This window comes from Mastigoproctus giganteus, chromosome 13 (assembly GCF_048544385.1).
Source record: "Mastigoproctus giganteus isolate SK-2022 chromosome 13, ASM4854438v1, whole genome shotgun sequence".
In the NCBI taxonomy this organism is placed as follows: Eukaryota; Metazoa; Arthropoda; class Arachnida; order Uropygi; family Thelyphonidae; genus Mastigoproctus; species Mastigoproctus giganteus.
In genome coordinates this window covers 154,763,646-154,789,579 of record NC_143587.1, presented here as the reverse complement: position 1 = coordinate 154,789,579, position 25,934 = coordinate 154,763,646, and the positions used below count along the sequence as shown (strand labels likewise).

The following is a 25,934-nucleotide window of genomic DNA, read 5'->3' as shown; positions in this document are numbered from 1 at the left end:
ATCACTAGGAGGAAAACTTTTTAATATATATGTACGTACACACACACACACACATATATATATATATATATATATATAGAGAGAGAGAATAACAATAAAACAAAATAACTGATTAATAAATAATAAAATAAATGGAAATAGACAACCTATACATTTCCCCCTTCCCACAGACAGCTCCAGCTGACCTTTGAATTTCCCCAAACTGTCAACCTCAATGTAGGTAACTTATTCCAGTAATTTATAACTCGCTGGCTAAAATAAAACTTCCTGCAATCCAGTTTAAAATCTCCCCCTGTAACTTGAATTTATGGCCCTTAGTTCTAGAATACTATAATTTTTAGTGTTTCTCACCAACCATTGAAGTAAAAACGGAAACCAAAATCTTAAAAAGTTTATGTTTAAGTTTACGATAAATTTACAGTAGATCAAACAAAATACAATTATACAAAATGTTACTGATAATAAAATACTGAATTAGGATAAAATAAAACAAATGTAATTTACAGTGAATATACAAATAAAATGATAATAAAATACTGAATTAAAATGTAATAAAATATACTAGATTAAAAGCGCTAAAATAACTGAAGCTTTCAAAGGCTTCTGCCTTCTTCCTCAACAGTTGAGGAAGTTATTTTGGGGTTGCTGTTTCCCAGGTGCATTTTGCTGAATTAAAGCACAGCTGCCACTTTTCCAACTATCCCCAAAGTCTATCTAGGTCACTCTGAAAAAACTCTGCTTGGTGATGATCATTAATCACTCTACCAATCTTTACATCTGCAAATTTAGACATCATGCTTCCTATCCCTTTCGATGTCATTTATGAAAATCAAAAGCAACATTGGTCCCAAAACTGACCCTTGGAGAACCCCACTTCTTACATTAACACAACCTGAGGAATAACCATTTATCACAACCCTCTGCCTCCAGCCCCGAAGCCATCCTGCTATCTATCTAAGGATTTTCCCTGTGACTCCCACTTATATGTGAAAAGATCTAAACTTCCTTGTTCATTTCACAAATATATGTAGTCTCAGATCTAATCTCAATGATGCCCATTTCCACTTACCATTTCATCTTGACCAACTGGGTCATTGTGACTAGAAAACAAAATGCAGTTGGTGTTGTGAAAATTAAAACCACCAAGAAAAATTACATTACTCAATGACACCCTTTTACAGTCTGCCAAATCCGACGTACCTTTTCTGAAAGAATCCAGTTATCCATTGATTCAACCACTGCTCATCTCAATTGTCCAAATTATTCGCCCTATAATTCCTTTCGCTTCAAAGGTGGTACATGTGTACATCTGCTCTGATATTCCTTTATAGACTTAGCAATTTGGAATCTCCTCGTTTTGATCTTTTCTGGCTTAAAATCTCTCTACCGCAGTGTCAAGTTCATCTGTTGTCTGTATCATTCTCCCAGCTCCACTAATCGCTTGGAAATCTTAGAACACTGAAGTAATTTTTCTTGGTGATTTTAAAGTTCACACCAACTGAATTCTGTTTTCTATTCACAATGACCAGCTGGTCAAAATGCTGATACTTTTGCAATTACTAATGACTTGGACAGATTGTTCATTTACCTACCAGAATACCAGACAATCCTAACCAAAACCAACACACTTGAAGTGAGTGGTCTTCTAGGCACCTCGGTTCACAACTTGGTGATGGTCACTTCTCCAATGGAGCCTTTCTCTCATAGCCATTCTCAACCTCATGTTTGCATTACAAGAATGCAAAATGGAATGATTTGCAAGATTTTGTTTGTTTGGATTACTATTTCAAATCTTCTGATGTCAACGTCTGTTCAGATTGTGGCAGTGAAATTATTTTTATAGGGATGAAATCTATTATCCCACACTCCAACTTAAAATCTCGTCTTTTATCTAAACCTTGGTTTTCCAAATAAATGTGCTAAGGCTGTTCAAGATGAGAATGTTGCATATCATAATTGGCTTGTTTCGAAATCTACAGGTTCATTTTCTACCTACACCAAAGCTTTCAACAACTGAAAAGACAATATTAATCAGTCCACACTAGATTTCGACCAGGCTAAGAGTAGAAAACTTGCTTCTTGTCCAAATGGTAGTTGACCATTTTGGTCTCTTGTTAAAGCAATTGGCCATAACTTTTGCCTATCTCTATTCCCACCTCTGTCAAAACCAGATGTTTTCTGATGGTTCTACTACCACAGAAAAGCTAAAGTTAAAGCTGACCTGCTAGCATCCTACTTTTCTTCTAACTCTTGTATTCATTATCTTCATAAACCATATCCTACCATTCTCAGTACACTCCATTCAATGCCTCCTGTGGTCTTCCGTCATAAGGATGTCAGAAGTCCTGACGGCATTTCTCCTTCTCAAAACCTGTGCCTGAACTTACTCCTGTTCTGCGTCACCTTTTTTCACTTCCCCCCCAAAGGTGTTTTCCCTTTTGTTTGGAAATTTGCTCATATCCAGCCAGTTTATAAAAAGAGTGACAAATCCCTCCCATCCAATTAAGCACCAACAAACTATCTAGAAACCTTCCACTTGATCAGCAACCAGCAGTATGGATGCCATCATTGTCGATCCACTGGTGATAGTCTGGCTTATGTTACCCATTTATGGACAAATTCAATGGAAAAGTTTGGTGAAACTCAAGCAGTTGCTCTTGAAATTTCAAAGGCTTTTGATTGTGTCTGGCATAAAGGTCTTCTAAATAAGCTTCCATCTCATGGTTTGCCAACTGCATTTTGCAATTGGGTACCCAGTTTTCTCTCTGACCACTCACTGCGGGTGATGATAGATCGATCGCGGTCTTCTAACTTGTGTGTGTTGTTTGGTTTTTAGGGGCATTAGCAACTAAGGCCATATTGCTCCGGGGATATGTGGTGGCCATTTCCTGACCTTTCCGCATCCTCCGTATTTGGTGGTCACGGACTCGAACCCCGGTCTGATCAAGAAGCGTGTGCTAAGCACTGCTGCTCCTGCCCACCTGGCTACAGAGGCGACAGGGCATGGGCTCGAACCCCAGTCTAATCGAGAAGTGTGTGTGCTACGCACTGCTGCTCCTGCCCACCTCTTCTAACTTCTCCACTAATGCTGGTATACCCCAAAGGTCAGTTTTCTCCCATTCTTTTCTTCTTGTATATTATGAACATCTTCCATTGAACAGAAATTGTAATCATAGTTTTGCTGATGATAGCACTTACCAGTTTGAGAAACCTTGCCCTGCAGAAACAGCTTTAACTTCTTGAATATCCATTACCAGTTCCTTAAATGCTGATCTCTGGGTAATTCTCCAGGGATACAAAGATAACTTAGTTAATTTCAATCTTCTAAAACTCAGTCCTGTCTTATATCTCGCAAAAGGATTCTTCTGCTCCTATGCTTATCTTCAACGACACTCTGATGTCTATGCAAGATCATATATCTCTGTTGGGAATTACCCTGACTTCTAATCTCTTGGCATAAGCACATTTTAAATATTGCTTCCTCTACGTGTAAAAAACTGGGCTTTCTCTTTCACTCTTAGTGTTCCTTTTCTTCCAAACAACTGTTCACTCTGTACAAATCATAAATCCACCCTACCATATAATATTGTTCTTACATCTGCAGTGGTGCCATCAAAACCTCCCAAGCTTCTAGATTTCATTCAAAAGAGGACATTCAGGTTAATTAATGACTCATCTCTTACAGATTCTCTCTACTCTTTTTGTCATAGACATCATGTTTCTGCTGCCTGCTACAAGTCCTGCTCTCACTTCCAAACCAGTCTGAACACATGTTTCAACTTCAACGTCCTTTCACTGTCCAACTTAAAACTCACAGAACCCAACATTTCTTCTTTTTTTTTTTTATCCATTTAACTTCTGTTTTCTGGAACTGCCTTCCTTCACTCGTATTTCCTGAAAATTATAATCAACAAAAATTATTAAAATCTAATGTCCACAAGTATCTTCTTTCAACTTCTCAACCTTCAACCCATGTATAGTACTAAATACTACAGGTTCTAGTAACTCTCGTGTTTGGGGTTTATATATATATAAATAAATAAAAGCTTTGACAATATTTTACCTATAAAGAATACTGCAAAATGTTTTCAAGAGCTCATACATGCACTCAAAAAATTAATCCATATTTTAATAATTCAAAATTGTTCACTTTTTGATTTTGCTTTTATTTTCTATCTTTTATGAACTTAACAGGTTAGTGCATCAGCATCATATTTTTACACAAGTCATATGTGATGCCAAATCACCAACCAGTTACATTAAATGAATTTTCTCACCAAATTTCTTATTATAATGGCAAAGAAGGAATTCATATTAATGAAATCACTGAAACTTACCTTTACCATTTCGATATAAAAGAAATGGAATTTGAAGTTGAAAATCTAAATCTTGTGTAATAGGTTCCACCAGGTTAGTGGTGTTTAGCCTATTCATTACTATAAAGCCATGTTGAGGCAACTGTGATCTAAAAAATAGTAAAAAATATTAATTATGCTGATATGAAACATATCTAATATGGTACAAAAACAGCAGTAACTAATTTAGTACTTTTAAACAAACAACACAGCATGCAAAGCAGAATATGTGTAGCAAGGACGCCAGCAGGATATTTTGCAAGGTGGTGCATCTGGGAATAAATTTTTGTTACCAAAATAAATTAATAAAAATATTAAAAATTGTGTATTACTTTGAAATCCAAAGGTGGTGCACTTGCACCATCTTGCACCATGCTACCGACACCCATGATGTGTAGGAAAGTGTGAGGCAGGCATGTGAGATACACAAGCATCACACAAAATGAATTCATATGAATAAGCAGAGCTTGTGGTAATACAATTTCATTCCTGACAAAAAAAAAAAAGGTAACATTTGGAAGCAAAAACAGTTTTATTTTGGATACATCCTGCGATTCAGAGTGCACTGGACAGTTATCAACCAGGGGTAAAATTTAGTAAAAAATGCATTGTTGAAAAAGAATGGAAGTCATCCATGCCTTCGTATTACCTGCATATTTGATGTGAAACTTCTTTTTGAAACAGTATAGTTTTTGTGATTTTGCAAAAAAAAAAAAAAATAATAATAATTCTTTTTTTTTTTTTGTATACTTTGCATATTTTTTCAGTACGTTTTGACCCCAACACATTTTTCACCTCTAAATATACATGTCACCAGTTGTCATGTTATAAAATTCTCCAGTTTCATCTGTGTGGTAGATATCTTTTTCCCTGCAATCTTTCTTACATAAACATTTTTCACTTCCTGTTTCATAATCTGCTGACAGAGCTTCTCCACTGGCTATTGCATAAATGTTATGCTAATTTTTAAAATAATCAATCCATCCATCGCTATGCATGTAATTCTTGTGCCCTTACTGTTCTGCAACTTCTCCTGCTTGTATTCTTTAAAATAGAGCCACTGATGGGAAAATCAGTATTCCTCCGCAACTTAAATCATTCCACCAATAATTGATTATCATCATCACATTTTCTCATATTCTTGTTGGCAGTGAGGTTGTTTCTAGTACAGATAACACTACCTCTTTAGTTTTTCATAAAGTTGAAAGTGTAGATATATTTTTTGCACACTTCCACTTTCTTTTTTAAACACATTCTAATTCTTAAATGATCCAAACTTTATTTTGAATTGACAGATATTCTTTTATTTACAAACATCTACTCAATGAAGGGCAAGGTCTACACTATTTTTGTCACAGATTATAGATTTTTGCCACTAACACCACAAATTTTTCGTAAAATCAAAACATGGCAATGCAAGTGATGCAGCTAAATGCTACAGCAAATTCCAATTCTCGCTAAGAACTCAACAGATGGAGTGGCTCTCACTATTCATGACACTGATGAAAAGGATGTCACATGGTGATGTTTACAAAAATTGATATAACTGAAGCAGCTTACAAATATGGTAACTGGTTCCGCCTCTCAGATATAAATGTTTACTTTTCTGAGTTTCTCACATGCAGTTCATTTCATTTATGTACTTTTTATTACATCATTAAATGAAATGCAATAAAAAATAAAAACATAATCTAGGTTGGAGTAGACAAGTACACAAGAGATTCTAAGTGCAACATTCTATACAATAGTTGTTAGACAAGATTCCATATAGGAGGCTGAGGCTCCTTGTGCACTTTATACAGTTGACACAGGTGTTGAAGGAATATCAGCTTCTCATCAAATGTAAGCCTAAGAATTCTGTCTTGGGTGCTACTAGAATAATTTTTTCCAAGCTTCAGTTCTAATTCAGGGTAAAGGTTCCATGTGCAACAAAAGTGTATCAAAAACTATTATAAATTGCTCAGGCAGCCAGTAATTTATGCAATAATACTGAAGTCCTCAACAAATAAAGCACTTTAATAGCAAAGAGTGCAACACAGAATTTCTTAACCCCCCCCCCCTCTCTCTCCTTAGCAAAAAGGCAGAGATAAAACCCACATGAACTTAGAATGAGCAGGCCAACAAAATTTTTTTAAAATAAAAACTGAAAGATAACCCCTAAAAACCAAGGTCATAAATGTCTTTAAAAAAATCCAAACATCCAATCAATGTCAATGTTTTTCCATATCAAATAAAACTGATACCAAGTGCTTAACATTAGGGGAAAGTATCTCAAATGGTAATTTTCGGTGTTTTTAAATAGTGTTGTTCTGTTCCTTCAGGAGGCACACTGTGTGCTGGAAAGGTTATCATTAGCTTCTAAATACCACGAGATGAGCACCAACTATTTTTTCGAAAGGTCTTACGGGTAACAGATCACAGCAAGTGAATGGTAATTGTTCAGGATTTTTTATTCCACGAGGAAGGCAAGCCAATTACCTTATTTCAGGATTCTGGAAACTGTTCAAGACAGATTCTTTTGTAGATACAGAGCAGAGAAAGCGACTCAGATTCTGATGAAAGGAATGCCTTTAGCTGTAACAGTGATTGTACTTTTTCACTTCCTGTTCTGTGAAAGGGTGGTTGTATTCCTCAAAGCCCTTACAAAATGGCTTCAATTGTGTTTTTCATATTTTTGTTTGAGAGATAGGGGAATGCAATGTAATACCAGGCTTCCCTGGTATTGCAGACAAGACAATCCAGTTGTGAAGATTGTGTTTGTTAGTTATTATGTTTTTAGGAGCATTAGCAACTAAGACCATATTGCTCCGGGGATATGCGGTGGTCATTCCCTGACATTTCCGCGCCCTCGGTATTTGGTGGTCACAGGCTCAAACCCCACTCTAATCAAGAAGCATGTGCTACACACTGCTGCTCCTGCCCACGGACCAGTTGTGAAGATAATCCCACAATATGTGAGATGCCAAAAGGTGTACATGATAATGTTTAAGTCAAACTAAATGCAGCAAGACATCATACGTTCAAGAGTATAAATTATCTATATAATATCAGTGTAAATACACCATAGAGAACACTTAAAAGAAAAAAACTATGATAGTAGTGTAAAATGGGTACCTGTATCCATTTTACCTGCATCTCATATTGTGGTGGTTCCCACTGAGAATAAGTAACAATAGTCTTCTCTTTTAGTGAAGTGTTACTTATTCGACGTAGTGCACAATATGAGATACAGATAAAATGATGCTCCTTTTACATTACTATTATAGTTTTTTCATTTAAGAGTTATTTATGGTGTACTTAGACAGATGTTATATAGATAATTTATACTCTTGAACATATGATGCCTTGCTGCATTTAGTTTGACTTAAAACATTATCATGTACACCTTTTGGCATCTCTCATATTGTGGGATTATCTTCACAACTGAATTGTCTTGTCTGCAATACCAGGGTACCTGCCCAACCACCGATGAGAGATCAATCTAGACTTGAAACGGTGCCATCTGGGTGGTGTTGTCCACTGAGAATAAGTAACAATAGTCTTCTCTTTTAGTGAAGCATTACTTATTCGAGGTAGTGCAATACATGGCAACTTTCTGTGAACACGATAGTAGTGTAATTTACACTACTATCGTAGTTTTTTCGTTTAAGAGTTATCTGTGGTGTATTTACACCGATATTATTTAGATAATTTATACTTTTGAACATATGATGCCTTGCTGCATTTAGTTTGACTTAAGTGTTACTTCAATAGTGCCTCCAATAGATGCTGTTTGGAGCAGCAATTCTAAATGAATTGAGAAGTTTCTACTAAAGGTCACCCAATCTAAATCATTTTACTGTCATTAGGGATGAACCCTGCCATCCCTTCAAAATCCTTCCAAATGAAGAAGGGTGATATTTTACTGATTTTTCAGGCTTCAAAGGAGGTTAGGCAGGCGAAGGAAGATTACGAGAAATCTTTGGCAAAAGATGCTAAGAAAAACAGCAAGGATTTCTTTACATATATAAACTCTAAAAAGAAGGGGATGAATCTGATTGGTCCACTGGATATCGATGGTTTGGCTGTTGATGATCCTGCTCAGATAGCAAATAAACTGAATGAGTATTTTGCATCTACATTCACACATGAGGAGTTATTAAGGTTCGAAAATGGCAGAAGGTTATCAAATTGTAGGAGGGTGCTTAATGATTTTGTAATAACTGAGAGCAAAGTGGAGGAGAAATTGTTGAAGTTAAACATAAGAAAGGCACCTGGGGTGGATGGGATCTATCCAGTTATATTAAAGGAGGCGGCAAAGCAACTAAGCAAACCCTTAGCCATAATTATGAGAGCATCCTTGGACTCAGGGGAGGTCCCCACGGACTGGAGATGTGCAAACGTATCCCCAATTCACAAAAGGGGATCGAAAGGTGACACGAGTAATTACAGACCAGTTAGTTTAACTTCTATTCCGGGTAAAATAATGAAGTCACTGGTTAAAGATGCATTGCAGGATCATCTAGACAAGATTGCAGCAATAATTCAGACACAGCATGGGTTTGCTAAGGGAAAGTCTTGTCTGACAAATTTGATAGGATATTATGATGTGGTTACAAAGGAACTGGATGCAAAAAATAATTTTGATATCATATATTTGGATTTCAGGAAAGCTTTTGACACTGTTGCGCATGGAAGACTATTGTACAAATTGGAGCAGGTATGAAGGGTAAGTTGCTACAATGGATAAAAGGATGGTTGAGTGGGAGAAGACAGAAGATGGTAATTAATGGGTGCTGCTCTTCATAGACAAATGTTATTAGTGGAGTCCCACAGGGTTCGGTTTTGGGTCCACTGTTGTTTTGTATATTTATCAATGATATTGATGAAGGTATATCAGGCTTAGTGTCGAACTTTGCAGATGATACAAAGGTTGGCAGGGTTGTTAATGACAGTAATGGCAGTGTGCTACTGCAACAGGATCTAGATAATTTGGGCAGATGGGCTAAGAAGTGGCAACTGAAGAATGCAAAGTACTGCATATGGATAGAAGTAACCCCAGAGAAACGTACCAACTGTGTGGTACTACACTTAAGGTGGTAGAAAATGAAAAAGCCCTGGGAGTAATTGTGCAGTCAGATATGAAGTTTTCTGAGCAATGCAGACAGGCTGCCAGGGCAGGTCATGGGGTTTTGTCAATGATATATAGGAATTTTGCTAGCAGGGAGAAGGAGGTGATTGTCCCTCTGTATAAGGCAATGGTCAGGCCGCACCTTGAGTACTGTGTACAGGTCTGGAGGCCTCATTTTAGGAAGGATGTAGATTTGCTGAAGTGTGTACAGAGAAGGGCAACAAGATTGGTGAGGGGGAATGAAGGGATCCTCTTACCAAGAGAGGCTTAAGTTCTGCAAACTGCAGCAGCTGGAGACTAGGCACCTGCATGGTAATCTGATTGAAGTGTGTAAGGCCTTGAATGGGTTGAGCACACTGGATTTTGATGGGATCCTTCCACTTGTTCAGATTCCGAACCTAAGGGGGCATAAATTTAAATTAAGAAAAGACAGATGTAGAATAGATGTGCAGAAATTTGCCTTTAGCCAGTGGGTGGTTAATTACTGGAACAAACTTCCATCTGTTGTTGTGGAAGTTGATAGGTTAAATGAATTTAAGGAGGAACTGGGCAGGCATTTGGAAGGAATGGTGTGATTTTTTTTTTTTTTTTTTTGGCTGATGCTGCATAAGCTCATACACTTGCATCGCATGCCACTACTACTACTTTGTCAGTATTAAAATGAAAATACTGGCTTTTTTTTTTTTTTTTTTTTTTATATTCATGTGATTTTACACCACATACCCATAACAAGTAGTGGGTATGTGATGTAAAAGACTCGGGTGAGACTGGAATGTTAGTTTGTATTGATGGAACACTTTCTCAGAATTACTTGTGCGCAAGCTTTTCCATTTACTGACATTACCTGTTTCTTTGCCTTCCCATATTGGATATTTTGCCCGGTCTTGATTTCCTGAATTTGTTTTTTTATCTTTCTAGTTTTGGCATGCTCTTGAATATGCAGGATGTTCCCTCCATAATTCAAGCATGCCAGTTTTAGCACAGAATGTTTCTTGGTGTCACATTCCTTTCCACCAACAGCAGGCACAAGCAGGAGAACTATGATATGCCAACTAGCAGTGACCATATTTTTGACACCTGAAACAACACTGCAACAGATTCAGGATGCAAAGCCTTATGGGGTAGTTCAGATATCCTGCCTTGATGGAAGTAGATGGTTTAAGGGCATTAAATGTAAAGATAAGGACTCTGGCATTGGACTCATTTTTCCCTCCTTATGCATGGATATCCCCTTAACAACCACCTCTGGTCTCTTAATTAGGTGCATATCTCATTTTTAGATATTTTAAGGAGACACAATTCAGAGTAATTATACCATATAATGTGTTAAGTGTTCAGCACAGTTAAACACTGATTTGAATACTTCCAAGGGATGCTGCTTGGAGGAGGAGTTCAGAATGGCTGGCAAGTTTCTACTGATCTAAGTCACTTTATCAACTAACCCTTCAAGCCACTTCTGTATAAAGCAGGGTAACGTTTTTAATTTCATTTTCTCCTTCTGAGCGTATAATGAGAAAACAAGGTACAGCAGATGGTGGTGCTTCTGTTCACAAACTAGTTTTTTTCTTGTTGTTGTTGTTATTTGGTTTTTAGGAGCATTAGCAACTAAGGCCATATTGCTCCAGGAATATGCGGTGGTCATTCCCTTGACCTTTCTGCATCCTCCGTATTTGGCAGTAATGGACTCGAACCCCGGTCTAATCAAGAAGCGTGTGCTATGCACTGCTGCTCCTTCCCACCTGGCTACGAAGGCGCCTCACAAACTAGTAGGTAGTGCATATGCAAGTGGGATGCCAGAGTTACCTAGATACCTTACCTATACATCCAACAGGTCTTGACCTGGTCCAAGGACCAAAGGGAAGGAGTGGGCTGAAACAGGACCTCCTGTCTTGGCCGAATCAGGGACCAAAGTGGGCTCATCAACCACCAGACTACTTGTTTCCAGCAAGTCCAGGTTGCTTGAATTCGGGTTGCAGTGCGAATTCAAGAGATGGTAGTCTAGAACATATAACCAGAAGAAAGACAGATTTCTCAGTAGAAACATCTGTAGTCCAGCTCTCCTCTACCAGAGATTTCATTGGACTGCTTCATATTGTTTTTTTTTTTTTTTTTAATATGAAAACCCCAAGCACGAAAGGTATTAGAACCTATAGTACTTAGTACCATGCATGGGTTGAAGGTTGAGAAGATGAAGGAAGATATTTGCTGATGTTAGACTTGAACTTCTGCAAATTGTAATTGTAATTGTAATGCATACGTATGTTGCAGAATGAATAAATGAGGAAGAAAACTGGTTCTATGAGTTTGAAAGTTGGATAATAAAAGGATGTTGAATGGTTGCAGCATGTGTTCAGACTGCCTTGGAAGAAAGTTAGGGAATTATAGAAGCCAATTCAGAAGAACAGTGCCCATGGAAGTATCTAGAAAATGCATGCAGCAGAAACAGAACTTCTATGACAGAGTGGAGAGAACGCTAGAGATGAGTCATTAATTAACCTAACTGCCCTCTTTTGAATGGAATCTATAAAACTGAGAGAGGTTTTGGGGACACCGTCCCAGGTGGGAGCAATATTCCATGGTAAGGTGGATTCATGATTTGTACAGAGTGAACAGCTGTTTGGAAGAAAAGTAATGCTGAAAGTAACCTAACCCAGTTTTTTAGATGCAGAGGAAGCAATATTTGAAATGTGCTTCTGCCAAGAGAGATTAGAAGTTAAGTTAATCACCAATAGATTTAGGATCTAGAAACCAGAGTGTCATCGAAGATAAGCATAGGAGCAGAAGAATCCTTTTTGCACAGAATGAGTTTTAGAAGAATTGAAATTGACTGAGTTATCTTTGACTCGCTGGAGAATTACTTGGAGATCATCATTTAAGGAACTGGTAGTAGATATTCGAGAAGTTAAAGCTATTTGTGCAGGACAAGGTGTCTCAAACTAGAAGGTAGAATGGAATGTGCTATCATCAGCAAAACTGGATAGGATTTCCGGTCAATAAAAAAAAAAAAAAAAAAAAAAGGTCATTAATATGCGAGAGGAAAAAGAGTGGGAGAATGACTGAACCTTGGGGAACACCAACGTTAGTGGAGAATTTAGAAGACAGACAGTCATCTACCATCACAGCAGTGAGCGGTCAGATAGAAAACTAAATACCCAATTACAAAAACAATTGCCAAACCATAAGATGGAAGCTTGTTTAGAAAACCTTCATGTCATACAGATCAAAAGACTTTGAAATGCCAAGAGCAACTGCTTGATTTTCAGGGAATTTGTCCACAGATGGGTAACATATGCCAGAATATCACCAGTGGATCAACAATGACAAAATCCATAGTGGCAATCGTCGGTCAGATGGAAGCTTTCTAGATAGTTTAAGAGTTGGCAGTTAATTGATTTCCCCATTACTTTAGAAAGAGTGGAAATAAGTGAATGGGACGATAACTGGATGGAAGGGATTTGTCCCTTTTTAGAACTGGCTGGATATGAGCAAATTTCCAAGCAAAAGGAAAAACACCTTTGGAATAAGAAAGTCAATAAAAAGACAGAACAAGAGTAAGTTCAGAAGCACAGGTTTTGAGAACAAGTGTAGAAATACCATCAGGACCTGGAGCTTTCTTAGCATCAAGTTTGTTAAAAATTCTTCTGACATCCTTTTGAGGGTAGACCACAGGAGGCACCTAATGGAGTGAACTTGGAGGTGGTTTCCAAAGTTCATAAATACATGAGTTGGAAGAAAAATAGGATGGTATTTGGTACCAAATACCATCCTGTGGTCTACCCTCAAAAGGATGTCAGAAGGATTTTTAACAAACTTGATAGGATGCTGGGAGGTCACCTGAAGTGGCGATAGAACCATTAGTTTTGACAGTTAGGAACCGAGATGGGCAAAAGTTGCGGCCAATAACTTTGGCAAGAGATCAGAATACTTAGCTACCATTTAGACAAGAAGCAAGTTTACTACTCTTAGCCTGTTTGAAATCTAGTTTGGACTGATTAATAACTGCTTTACAATTGGTGCGAGCTTTGATGTAGGCAGAAAATGAACCTGGAGATTTGGAAACAAGCCAATTATGATATGGAACATTCTTCTCTTGAACAGCCTTAGCACATTTATTGAAAAATCAAGGTTTAAAAAAAGGATCAGATTTTAAGGTGGAGTGTAGAATAAAGGATTCCATCCCTACAAGAATAATTTCACTAACATGATCTCATCAAACGTTGACATCAGAAAATTTCAAAACAATAATCCAACCAAGGAAAAGAAAAAAGTAATCTTGCAGATTTGGTTAGGACTATCTCGTATTGTGGTTGGCAAATGAACAATCTGTGCGAGGTCAATGGTAACTGCAAAAGCCTCAGCATCTCGACCAACTGGGTCTGTGTGACTAGAAAACGGAAACCAGCTGGAGTTGTGAAAATTAAAATCACCAAGGAAAATTACATCACTGTTAGGATAGTTGGCTATAGAAAGTTAAATTTCAAAGAGAGGAAGTTAATTATCTGTCAATTATTCTGTTTCCACCTCCCCTCCATGTTCTTTGTTTGGTCATGTGCCATTAGTGAAGGTATTCAAGGGCAGGCTGAGCATCGGATCCCACTGATGCTAATCTGTAGAGACAGGAGCATCACTGGGAGTTACTCTCACCACATAGAGTGCCCATGTTGAGGTGCACTCTAGGGAATTGCACAAATCAACAAAGAGTGCAGAATCTTTATTGCAGAAAATTCTACATTAATTTATTACAGAAAATTCTACATAAAAGGGGTTTAGAAAACTTTATTGTACAAAGTTTCCAAGATCACAGTCATCTGTGTAAATTTCAATTATTAAAACAGTGCTACTTTCATTTTCAATGTAACGTAATGTAAACCAAAGTTTCTTGCTCGATATGTGTCTATTAAATAAATTAGGTACCCTCAGTTTTATGTTTAATTACCATATGAAATTTTTTTCCCTCAATAATTATCTGCCAAAACATATTTGTAAAATATGTTTTGTCAAATGTTTGAATTTTTACATGCATAATGGTTTCCAAAACTCAAAAATAGAAGTGACTACTAGTTTTATATTTTACGATTGCAACAATGATATTTTAAACAAGTGTTTCATTGAAATTTATTACATTAAGAACATTCATTAAGAAAGGTACATTAAGAACATTCATATTCTTCATTAAAAAATAAAGAATCACATTTAATAAATATTGCAAACTATTAGTAATAGTAAAAGCTGAGGCAATGTTATACATTGTAGTTCAAGCAAAAAAAAAAAAAAAAAAGAAAAAGAAAAGACTTTTCCAAAAATATGCAGGGTTAATTTTGGGCTATTCCAAGTATAACATACATTCTTTTTTATGTTTGTTATAAGACTTTTACTGCAGTTATTAAAAAATAAATAATTACCTTTGATAAACAAATAAAGTACCCTCAATCTCAGTTTTCTCCTGAAAGAGAAATTCATATTAGCAAACTGTTTAAAAGATATACTATATATAAATACCAAACCTTTAAAAGAAAGTGGGGGGAGGAGGAGAGTATGGTAATAATGCCCAATGGATTTGGGCCTAAGTTCTTGCCATGAGAATGAACTCAAGGTCACCATTATACAGTCTACACAAAAAATAGACGGATCAGTGAACTAGGGGGAAATAAAGGGGAAAATAAATAATACAATATTATTTTTATACTGTATTACCAACTACAATCTAAATGAGAAATTAAAATAATTAATCTAAAAACTAAAGTCATCTAATCACCCCATCACCACTTTACTTCTAAAATAGACTGCAACAGGTGATGAGTGATGACCTTGTGTTCATTCTCATGGTACAACTGTACATGCAAATAAATATATTTCAAGGTCTTTTGTGTCCATTTATGCATGAATGGCAAAATAAATATTCAAATAGATGATACCATATCTTATATGTGTTTCCAAGTAATTATAGACAATTTATAATAGCTGTGGTAAGAAATTAGCTGTGAAAACTGGAATCTCTAAGTTCCAGATAAATGAGAAGTACTGCTATCCATACTGCATATGGGTAGCAGTACTTTTCATTTATCAATGTTAAACTTCAGTTGCCACCTCTTTACTCAACTTTTCAAGATCCTATTGTCGTCTTTTATTAAGTTTAATGATGCAAGGGCTACTAAGGCCAAATTGTTTCAGTTCATAGTTTATTTCTTATATCCATATAGCTTTTAATTATTTAATTATATACTTGCATATAGGTCATTCTAGATCCTGTTGCAGTAGCGTACTGTAATTACGGTTATTCACAACCATACCAACCTTCGTATTGTCAAAACCTAGACATTAAGCCTGACATACCTTCATTAATATCATTAATAAATACAGAAAACAACAACGGGCCCAACAATGAACCCTGGGGGATTCCACTAATAACATTAGTCCACGAAGAGCAGTGTCCATTGATTATCACTCACTGTCTTCTCCCACTCAATCATCCCTTCATTCATAGCAGAAATTTTCCCCCAATGCCACACTACTCCAATTTGTACATCAGTCTTCAATGTGCAACAGTATCAAATGCCTTCCTAAGGTCCAAGTATATAATATCAAAATTATTCTTTGCATCCAGTTCCTTTCTGACCACATCATAGTATCCAATCAAATTGGTCAGACGAGACTTCCCCCTTAACAAACCCATGTTGTGCCTGAACTATAACTGAAGACTTGTCTAGATCCTGCAGTGCCTCCATTAATTTCCAAGGAACAGAAGTTAAAGTAACAGGTCTGAATTTAATTGTGTCATCCTTTGATCCTCCTTTGTGAATTGGTGACATTTTATGATGAGAGCCTTGTCGATCAATTTGGCCCTGGAAAGATTGTGCAAGGCTCAAGGGGTAGAATTTTTTTTAGCGTGGAATGTACTTGTTAACAGGAGAGATTGCTTCTACAGGGATGGGATACACTTAAATAGAAAGGGTGCAAGAATATTTGCTGATGCTATCGAAGCAGTGTTAGGTGGGTCGGAAAACTGCTAGCTTGGGGGGAGACAAAGACTAATAGATTAACAGTAGCCACTGGCAGAGGTGAAAGAGATTCTTGCACTGCTTCTATTGGAATGAGCAGAAGCCTGAAAAACAAGATGCAGGATATTTCAGATACTGCTGGAAGTCATTGCGGTACAAGTAAACACACGGGTTGTGTTAGGGTCGCTAAGAATAGAAACAGGTGCATGTATACTTGCGTGTACACCAATGCTACGAGTTTAGTAAATAAATTTGATGAATTTGAGGTATTGCTCAAAACATCAAAGGCAGATATTGTTGGGATATCAGAGACGTGGTGTCACACAGATATAAGGAATGCAGAACTGGAATTTGGGGAGCACAACATCTACAGAAAGGATAGACAGGATAGGAAGGGAGGAGGGGTTATGCTATTAGTTAAAAAACACAAAATCCAAGGAAGTGAAGCCAGTCGACATCGATGGACAGGGCAGTGTCGAGTCAGTTTGGTGTGACATAAGCATAGGTAAATCAAAATTGAGAGTAGGAGTGTGCTATAGGCCTAATGACTCTGATGAGTATAATAAGATACTGTACAGGGAAATAGAATGGGCTAGTAAATCAGAGTCTTATAATGGGGGATTTTAATTTCCCAGATAATGACTGGAATTTGTGGGTTGGTCACTCACACACTAGCAAGGCTTTTGTGGATTTATTGGATGATTGTTTTCTACACCAGCATTTTCGGGAGGCAACTAGAGGGAGTAATACTCTTGATCTGATTATCAGTAGTGATTTTTCATGCATTAAGAATCTGCAGATAAAGGAACCACTAGGTGGCAGTGATCACAGTGTGCTGAAGTGGGATTTACTCAAGGAGGTAACTACCATCAGAGGTAAAGGGAAGGGTTTTTGCTTTCGTAAAGGCGACTATGATGGTCTGAGAAAGTATTTAAATTCTATACAGTGAGACCAACTGATGATGTTACCAACAGCAAATTCAAAATGGGAAGCATTCAAGGAACTAATCTTGGAAGCTACCAGGCTTTACATACCAACCAAGAAATATTGTTCAAGGTTCAGGCCTAAATGGTTGTCAGATGAACTAATGAGACACATGGCAGAGAAGAAAAATGCATGGGTTACATACAAATTAATGGGTGACATGGAAGCCTATGATAGATATAAGTTGGTCTGTAACCAACCAAGTCACAAAGGAGATTAGGCAGGCAAAGGCAGACTACGAAAAATCCTTGGCGAAGGATGCAAAGAAAAACAGCAATGAGTTCTTTACCTATTTAAACTCAAGAAGGAAAGGGATGAATCAGATTGGTCCACTGGATGTTGATGGTTCAACAGTTGAGGATCCTGCTCAGGTGGCTAACAATCTAAACGAGTATTTTGCATCTACATTCACACATGAGGAGTTATTCAGGAAGGGGAATGTCGTAGGTGAAGTAAACATTGGCAGTGAGCTAGATGATTTTCTAATAACTGAGAGGAAAGTGGAGGAGAAATTGAGGATAAACATAAAAAAGGCACCCGGGGTGGATGGGATCTATCCAGTTATATTAAAGGAGGCAGCAAAGGAAGTAAGCAAACCCCTAGCCATAATTATGAGAGCTTCTTTGGACTCAGGGGAGGTACCCATAGACTGGAGATGTGCAAATGTAACCCCAATTCACAAAGGAGGATCAAAGGCTGACACAAGTAATTATAGACCTGTTAGTTTAACTTCGATTCCAGGAAAATTAATGGAGGCACTGGTTAAAGAAGCACTGCAGGATCATCTGGAGAAGAATTCAGTTATAGCTCAGACACAGCATGGTTTTGTTAAGAGCAGGTCTTGTCTGACCAATTTGATTGGATATTGTAGTCACAAAAGAACTGGATGCAGGGAATAACTTTGATATTATATATTTGGATCTTAGAAAGGCTTTTGATACTGTTGCACATGGAAGGCTGCTGGACAAATTGGAGCAGTGTGGCATTGGAGGCAAATTGCTGCTATGGATAAAGGGATGGTTGAATGGCAGAAGACAGAGAGTGGTAATCAATGGACACTGCTCAACGTGGACTAATATTATTAGTGGAGTTCCTCAGGCTTCAGTGTTGGGTCCATTGTTGTTTTCTGTATTTATAAATGATATTGATGATGGTATATCAAGTTTAATGTCCAAGTTTGCAGACGATACAAAGGTTGGCAGGGTTGTTAAGGACACTACTGATGCTATGCTGCTGCAACAGGATCTGGAAAGGTTGAGCAGATGGGCTGAGAGGTGGCAAATGAAGTTTAACATGGACAAATGTAAAGTACTACATATGGGAAACAGTAACCCCAGATCAACGTATCAACTCTGTGGTACTATGCTGACAGTGGTAGAGAATGAAAAGGACCTGGGGGTAATTGTGCAGGTAGATATGAAGTTCTCTGAGCAGTGCAGACGAGCTGTAAGAGTAGCTCATGGTGTCTTGTCAATGATATACAGGAATTTGTCTAGCAGGGATAGGGATGTGATTATTCCCTTGTATAAGGAATTGGTCAGGCCACACCTTTAGTACTGTATACAGGGCTGCAGGCCTCATTTCAAGAAGGATGTAGAGCTGCTGGAACGAGTACAGAGAAGGGCAACAAGATTAGTGAATGGAACAAAGGGTTGCTCTTATGAAGAAAGGCTTAAGTTTTGCAAATTACAGAGTCTGGAGACTAGGCATCGGCGAGGTGATCTGACAGAGATGTATAAGGCTCTGAATGGCTTCAGCATGCTCAATGCCGATGGGAATCTTCCTCTTGCTCAGAATAATCACCTGAGAGGGCATAAATTCAAATTGAGGAAGGACGGATGTCGGATAGATGTGCGGAAATCTGCCTTTAGCCAGCGGGCAGTAGGTTTGTGGAATAGACTTCCATCACTTGTTGTTGAAGTTGATAGCCTAAACAAATTTAAGGCTCAGCTGGACAGGTATTTCAAACGAACGGAGGGGTGAAATGGGAGTAGTGGTTGTGTTTTTTTTTTTTTTTTTTTGGCTGATGCTGAATAAGCTTGCTTTCTTGCATCATATGCCTCTACTAATGCTAATGCTAATTTGCACATTTCTAGTCCATGGGGACCTCCCTCGAGTCTAAGGAAGCTTTCATAATTATGGCTAAGGGTTTGCTTACCTTTGCTGCTTCCTTTAATGTAACTGGATAGATTCCATCCACCCCAGGTGCCTTTCTTATGTTTATCTTCAACAATTTCTCCACTTTGATCTCAGTTATTTCAAAATCATTAACTCATTGACAGAGTTTAATACAACTCTGGCATTCCCTACCCCGACTAACTCCTCATGTGTAAATGTAGATGCAAAATACTCGTTCAGTTTGTTAGCTATCTGAGCAGGATCATCAACAGTTGAACCATCGATATCAAGTGGACCAATCTGATTCATCCCCTTTATTCTAGAGTTTACATAAAAAAAGAACTCTTTGCTATTTTTCTATGCATCCTTTGCCAAAGATTTCTCGTAATCTGCCTTTGCCTGCCTAACCGCCTTGGTGACTTGATTAAAAACCAGCTTATATCTACCATACCCTTCTGTGTCGTTGTTGTTATTTGGTTTTTAGGAGCATTAGTAACTAAGGCCATATTGCTCTGGGATATGCGGTGGTCATTCCCTGACCTTTATATATAGACCTTTATATGGTCAGGGAATATAAAGGTCTATATATAAAGGTCATTTATATATAGTATATCCTCCAAACCTAGATATACTATATATAAATACAAAATGGTGGTGACGGGCTCGAACCCCGGTCTAATCAAGAAGCGCGTGCTACACACTGCTGCTCCTTCCCACCTGGCTAGGAAGGCGCCGGTGCTTCTGTGTCACCTGCTAATTTATATGTATCCCATGTATTTTTCTTCTCTGCCATGTCTCATTAGTTCATCTGACATCCAGTTAGTCCTAAACCTTGAACAATATATCTTAGTTGGTATGAAAAGCCTAGTAGCTGCCAAGATTAATTTTTTGAATGCTTCCCATTTTGAATTTGCTGCTGGTTCCACTGTATAGAAGTTAAAAACTGTCTCAGACCACTGCAGTCACCTTTACAAAAGCAAAAACCCTTCCCTTAGCCCTGATGGTAGTTACCACTGAGTAAATCCCACATCAGCACACTGTGATCAGTGCCACCTAGTGGTTCCTTTATGTGCAGATTCTTAATGCATGAAGTATCACTACTGATAATCAGACCAAGAGTATTACTCCCTCTAGTTGCCTCCCAAACATGCTGATGTAGAAAACAATCATCCAATAAATCCATAAAAGCCTTGCTAGTGTGAGAGTGACCAGCCCACAAATTTCAGTCAATATCCGGGAAATTAAAATTCTCCCATTATAAGAGACTCTGATTTACTGGCCCACTCTATTTCCCTGTGCAGTTTCTTATTATACTCATCAGAGTCATTAGGCCTATAACACACTTTTACTGTCAATTTGTTTTCCCAGTGCTTATGTCATACCAAACTGACTCAACACTGCACTGACCACCCACATCCAGCACTGACCACCCACTTCCAGCACTGTCCAGCCATGTCAACTGGCTGCACTTCCTTAGATTTTGTGTGTTTCTTAACTAACAGCATAACACATCCTCCCTTCCTGTACACATTGTACTGCCCAAATTCCAATTCTGCATTCCTTATATCTGTGTGACACCATGTCTCTGATATCACAACAATATCTGCCTTTGATGTTTTGACCAACACCTCAAATTCATCAAATTTATTTATCAAACTCCTAGCATTGGTGTACACACAAGTATACATGCACCTGTTCTTGGTAGCATAGCTACCCTTTTTCAGGCCAGGAGGCAAACTTCTTAATTAATGAAAATTGCAAAAAGAGAAGACAGCAAAAGATGCCGGGCCCCTAAAAGGCCCGGAGGCAATTGCCTTTGCCTGCCTACATGGTAGCTACGCCACTACCTGTTCTTATTCTTAGCTATCGTAACACAGCCCATGCATTTACTTGTTCCGCGATGACTCACAGCAGTCTCTCAAATCCCCCCACCTTGATTTCCAAGCTGCTGCTCATTCCAATAGAAGCAGTGCAAGAATCACTTTCACCTCTGCCAGTGGCTACTGTTAATCTATCAGTCCATGTATACCCTGAAACTAGCAGTTTTCCAATCCATGAAACACTGCCTCGATACCATCAGCAAATATTCTTGCACCCTTTCTATTTAAGTGTATCCCACCCCTGTAGAGCAGGGATGGGATACACTTATTTACTACATTGGGGAAATTGGGAGACGGCTCGGAAAACGTCTTTCGGAACATGAAAGAGCAATCCGCTCAGCGGATGTAGAACACCCGGCCATTGCCGAACACGTTTGGGCAACCCACCATGACACTGACTCACACCGCGATGTCGTGATTGTAGATAGGTCCAGCCACTACCGACGACGCGCCTGGTTGGAGTCGTTGAACATCACATGCTCCAATACCTCGGTCAACAGGAGCAGTGGATATTGTGTCCACCATATCATCGAAGCAACCATTCTGATTAATGACAAACGTCGGCAACATCCACATGCACCACAGCCACAGGCTTCATGCAGTTCATGTTCCACTCTTAACTGTCAGTTTGAATGAGGAAGGTTAACAAATTAACCGAAAGCTTTTGTATGTATCTAATCTAATATATGTATGTGTTTTCCTGTTATTAAACTTGTCATAATTTATTCTATCTCCATTTCGCTCTGTGTCCACAGTAATTCGATATTAATAATGAATCCAGAGTGCACAGGCCTCTTTAATCATATTCGAACTGTTCTTGGCCAACAAACATACGACATAGTCGTGAAACTGCAAAAGAACTTCATCTTTATAGCCCGTGGAAAACATCTCAGATTTGCTCACAGGTGCAAATCAAACAAAGTCATCCCGAAAGGATTTCTCTACAAACCACCGTTTCCTAACGAATGTATGCGACGTGCATGTCAAAACTTCAGCTACAAGACCCTGAACATTTGGATTGGCTGCCTTCATCAAGACTTACAAAATGCTTCAATGAGTAAAGCAGCCCTACTAATCGAACTTAGAAGTTCAGTTCCTGATCCTGTTAACACTGATATAATCCATACCTTGTGCTACCAAGTCACATAGCAAATATGATCGCCTTTTCAGAAAGTTTTATGTTGAAAATGAAGAACAGTACATGAGGCTTCTTTTACGTACAGAAATCAGACGGCTTTCTAAAGGAAACTGTTTAACAAGGTTTAAAAACCTTTTTGATATGAAAATTAGTTTTTTAGAAAGCAAAAGAGACAGATTTAGCAAAGGAGATCAGCAAACATAAAAACAACATATACAGGCATACCTCGGTTAATGTTACCTCTGATAACGAAGCTTCGATATAACGAAGTCGGCAATTTCAAGCCCCATTTAACATAAAAAAAAATATATTCCAGTTTAATCACCTGAAATCTAAACAAACTGAAGAAATTACGGAAACCTTTGGGGCTTCTCGTGGTTGGTTCGAGAAATTTAAAAAACGGGTCAGGATTCATAGTGTAAAATTAACAGGAGAAGCTGCAAATAAGTTTCCAGAAAAACTAAAGGAAATAATTGAACGTGAAAATTTTCCAAATTTGGTGTTCAATGTTGACGAAAGCGGTTTGTTCTGGAAACGGCTACCAACAAAAAGCTTCATTTCTATTGAAGAAAAATCAGCTGCTGGGTTCAAAGCAGCCAAAGACCGTTTAACGTTACTCTTTGGATCAAATGCCTCTGGCGATTATAAATTAAAATTGTTATTAGTTTACCATTCAGAAAATCCGAGGGCGTTAAAAGGTAACATAAAAATGAATTTACCTGTAATATGGAAAGCAAATAGAAAAGCGTGGGTTACCAAGGAGTTATTTACTGATTGGTTTGTTAACCACTTTTGTCCTGAAGTAAAACGGTATTGTCAAAAAAACAACTTTGAAGAAAAAGCTCTTTTGTTGTTAGACAATGCTCCGGGACATCCTACTAATCTTAACACGTTGGACACATGCATTCCTGTCAAAGTTGTGTTTCTTCCAGCAAACACAACTTCCCTGATTCAACCATTGGATCAGGGAGTAATAGCATCATTTAAAGCTTATTATCTGCGTCGAACATTAAGCAGTTTAACTGAACTAGAGGATAAAGAGGAAATGACAGTTAAAACTTTTTGGAAAAATTACACCATTAAAAACGCAATTGAAAACATTGATAGTTCTTGAAAAGAAGTCACTAAGAAATGCTTAAATGGAGTTTGGCGCAAAATATGGCCAGAAGTTGTACTAGAAGAAGAAAATAACATCCAAGAAATTAGAAATGAAGTTATCCAGATGGCTCAATGAATAGGTTTCGAAAATGTCGATGAAGAGGATGTTAGAAATTTATTGAATGCAGAAGATGATGGTTTTTCAGTGGAAGATTTAGAAAACCTTGTTAGCAATGAAGACGAAGTTAAAGAAGTTCCAGCCGAAAAAGTGTTAAAAAAAACCAAAGATTTAAAAAGGTGCTTAAATGACATTGAAAACGTGTTAAATTTTTTTAGTGAAAATGATCCTGACTTAGGAAGACGTATTATTGTTAAGCGATCAGTGAAATGCAATAACTCCGTATAGGCAATTGTTAAATGAAAGAGAAAAAGAGCATAAACAATCAACTTTAGACTCGTATTTTAAAATGTGATTTCACTTTGTATGCAAGTTGACTGTTTATTTAATAAAACTTTTCTTTGTCCGAAAAAAAAAAGCTTTTCATTTTCTTTACGTAGGAACGTATCCCTATTCTGCCATAGTATTTTTACCTCTGAAAACGAAGTTTCGCTTAACGAAGTAATTTCGTGGAACGCATCCTATTCGTTATTCGAGGTATGCCTGTACTGTGTGCCTTGGATTTTTCAAAAACTTAATGAAGTACCACTTCAAACTTATTATTATTAGCCATGTGGTGCAAGGAAGCCTGAGACATGATGCACCAGCCAAAAAAAAATTTCTGAATTACCGAGAGAGAGAGAGAGAGAGAGAGAGAGAGAGTCAGAAGTAGAAGGGAATCATCACCAGATGTCAGCCCCTGGGGTTGACTTCAAAGGAAATTAATTATGGTGATAGACTGCAAACACATATTAAAAGCCTTCACTGAAAAACTGGAAATATTTGAAATTTAATGATAAAACAATTTCATGGTATGCAAGAGTTAGCTAAAATCAATGAATCTCTCACCGAGAATGATCTTAAGAATTATTCAGATCACTTGTGTTCTTTAAAAGGTGAAATTAAAAATAGATTTTTAATTTTAATAAGCTGCTGTGGCTCGGCTGTAATGCATCTATTCACAGGAAAATGCTAAAAACAAAATTTAGAATCATATAGTCCAATTATTTTCAGATGAGAGAAACTCAATTTTTGCATCATTTCCAATAACATGTTGTAATGTCATTGGTTCTCATAGATTTCTCAGGAAAAACAGGACGGATGTTCTGTCCTGTTGATAGTGAGGGCAGTCAATCAGAATGTTTTACTGTTAAATTTTCTGAACAGTATGGACACTGAGGTTTTGGTTGGAAATTTGCCAGAAATCTGCCTAATTTTCTTCCATATTAACCTGGAATTAGTTTTTGTTTACGATATGGAATTGGGTACTTAGCTGCAGATAATAGATGTGATGTGATATAATCTGTGGCTTCATCCATCAGCTGCATTCGTATAAATTTCTCATCCAGACTGATAGCTGATTGAAATTTGACCGACCCAGTTGGCTTGAGAGAATTTCCATTTCCTACAGAGTTGTGATAATGGTGGTTGAGTAGCGAGGAGCGCACAAACGATTGGAAAATGGTCACTTTCCATGGGATCATTCAGAGGGGGACCATTCCATGAGTGGAAACAGAATCGGGGAGCATATTGATAGATAGATTGCAGAAGTCTGTCCAGTTGGTAATTGTATGTGAGTGGGTGCACCAGTATTAAGAACAAGAAGGAGATATAGCTGGTAATGTAAGTGCAGTATTACTTGCCTGGTTCAACTGTTTTGGGATATTGGACGGTTGCTGAGAGAGAACAGTCCGAGCTCAGTCAGAAATTGAGGTGTTTAAAGAGACTGTAACATCAGTTTGGATGGCCACTGATTAATATTTTTGTGCAATATTGGCATATGCACATTTATTCATACTGGGAGCAATTAATTTCCTTGCTTCTTGAAAGCTTACTTTATTCTCAATCTTATATTTAGCGATTTTCTTTTCAGTTTTCCACCTGTCATATATCCTTGAATAAGCAGGATTTTTTCCTTTACAGTTAGGGCAGGTCATTTCTTTTGCCAAGCAGTCACTTTGGGCATGGTCAGAGGACCCACAATTAGGACAAACTTGATTTCCTCTGCACGCCGTTTGAGAGCGGCCATACTTTTGGCACTTAAAACATCTCAATGGATTAGGAAAGTATGGTCTAATGCAGAAAAGTAGATAACC

At 37.7% G+C, this 25,934-nt stretch overlaps 1 protein-coding gene across 1 annotated transcript in view; it reads right to left on the bottom strand.

Annotated features, from left to right (window-relative positions):
* DCP1 (decapping mRNA 1) overlaps positions 1-25,934 on the bottom strand; it is a 147,376-nt gene that overhangs the window by 98,572 nt on the left and 22,870 nt on the right. The window contains exons 2-3 of the mRNA XM_090387439.1: positions 14,868-14,908; positions 4,338-4,465 (exon numbers count right to left, since the gene is read on the bottom strand). Of these exons, the coding sequence (XP_090243565.1) occupies positions 4,338-4,465; positions 14,868-14,908 (169 nt within the window). The remainder of the gene's footprint in view (positions 1-4,337; positions 4,466-14,867; positions 14,909-25,934) is intronic.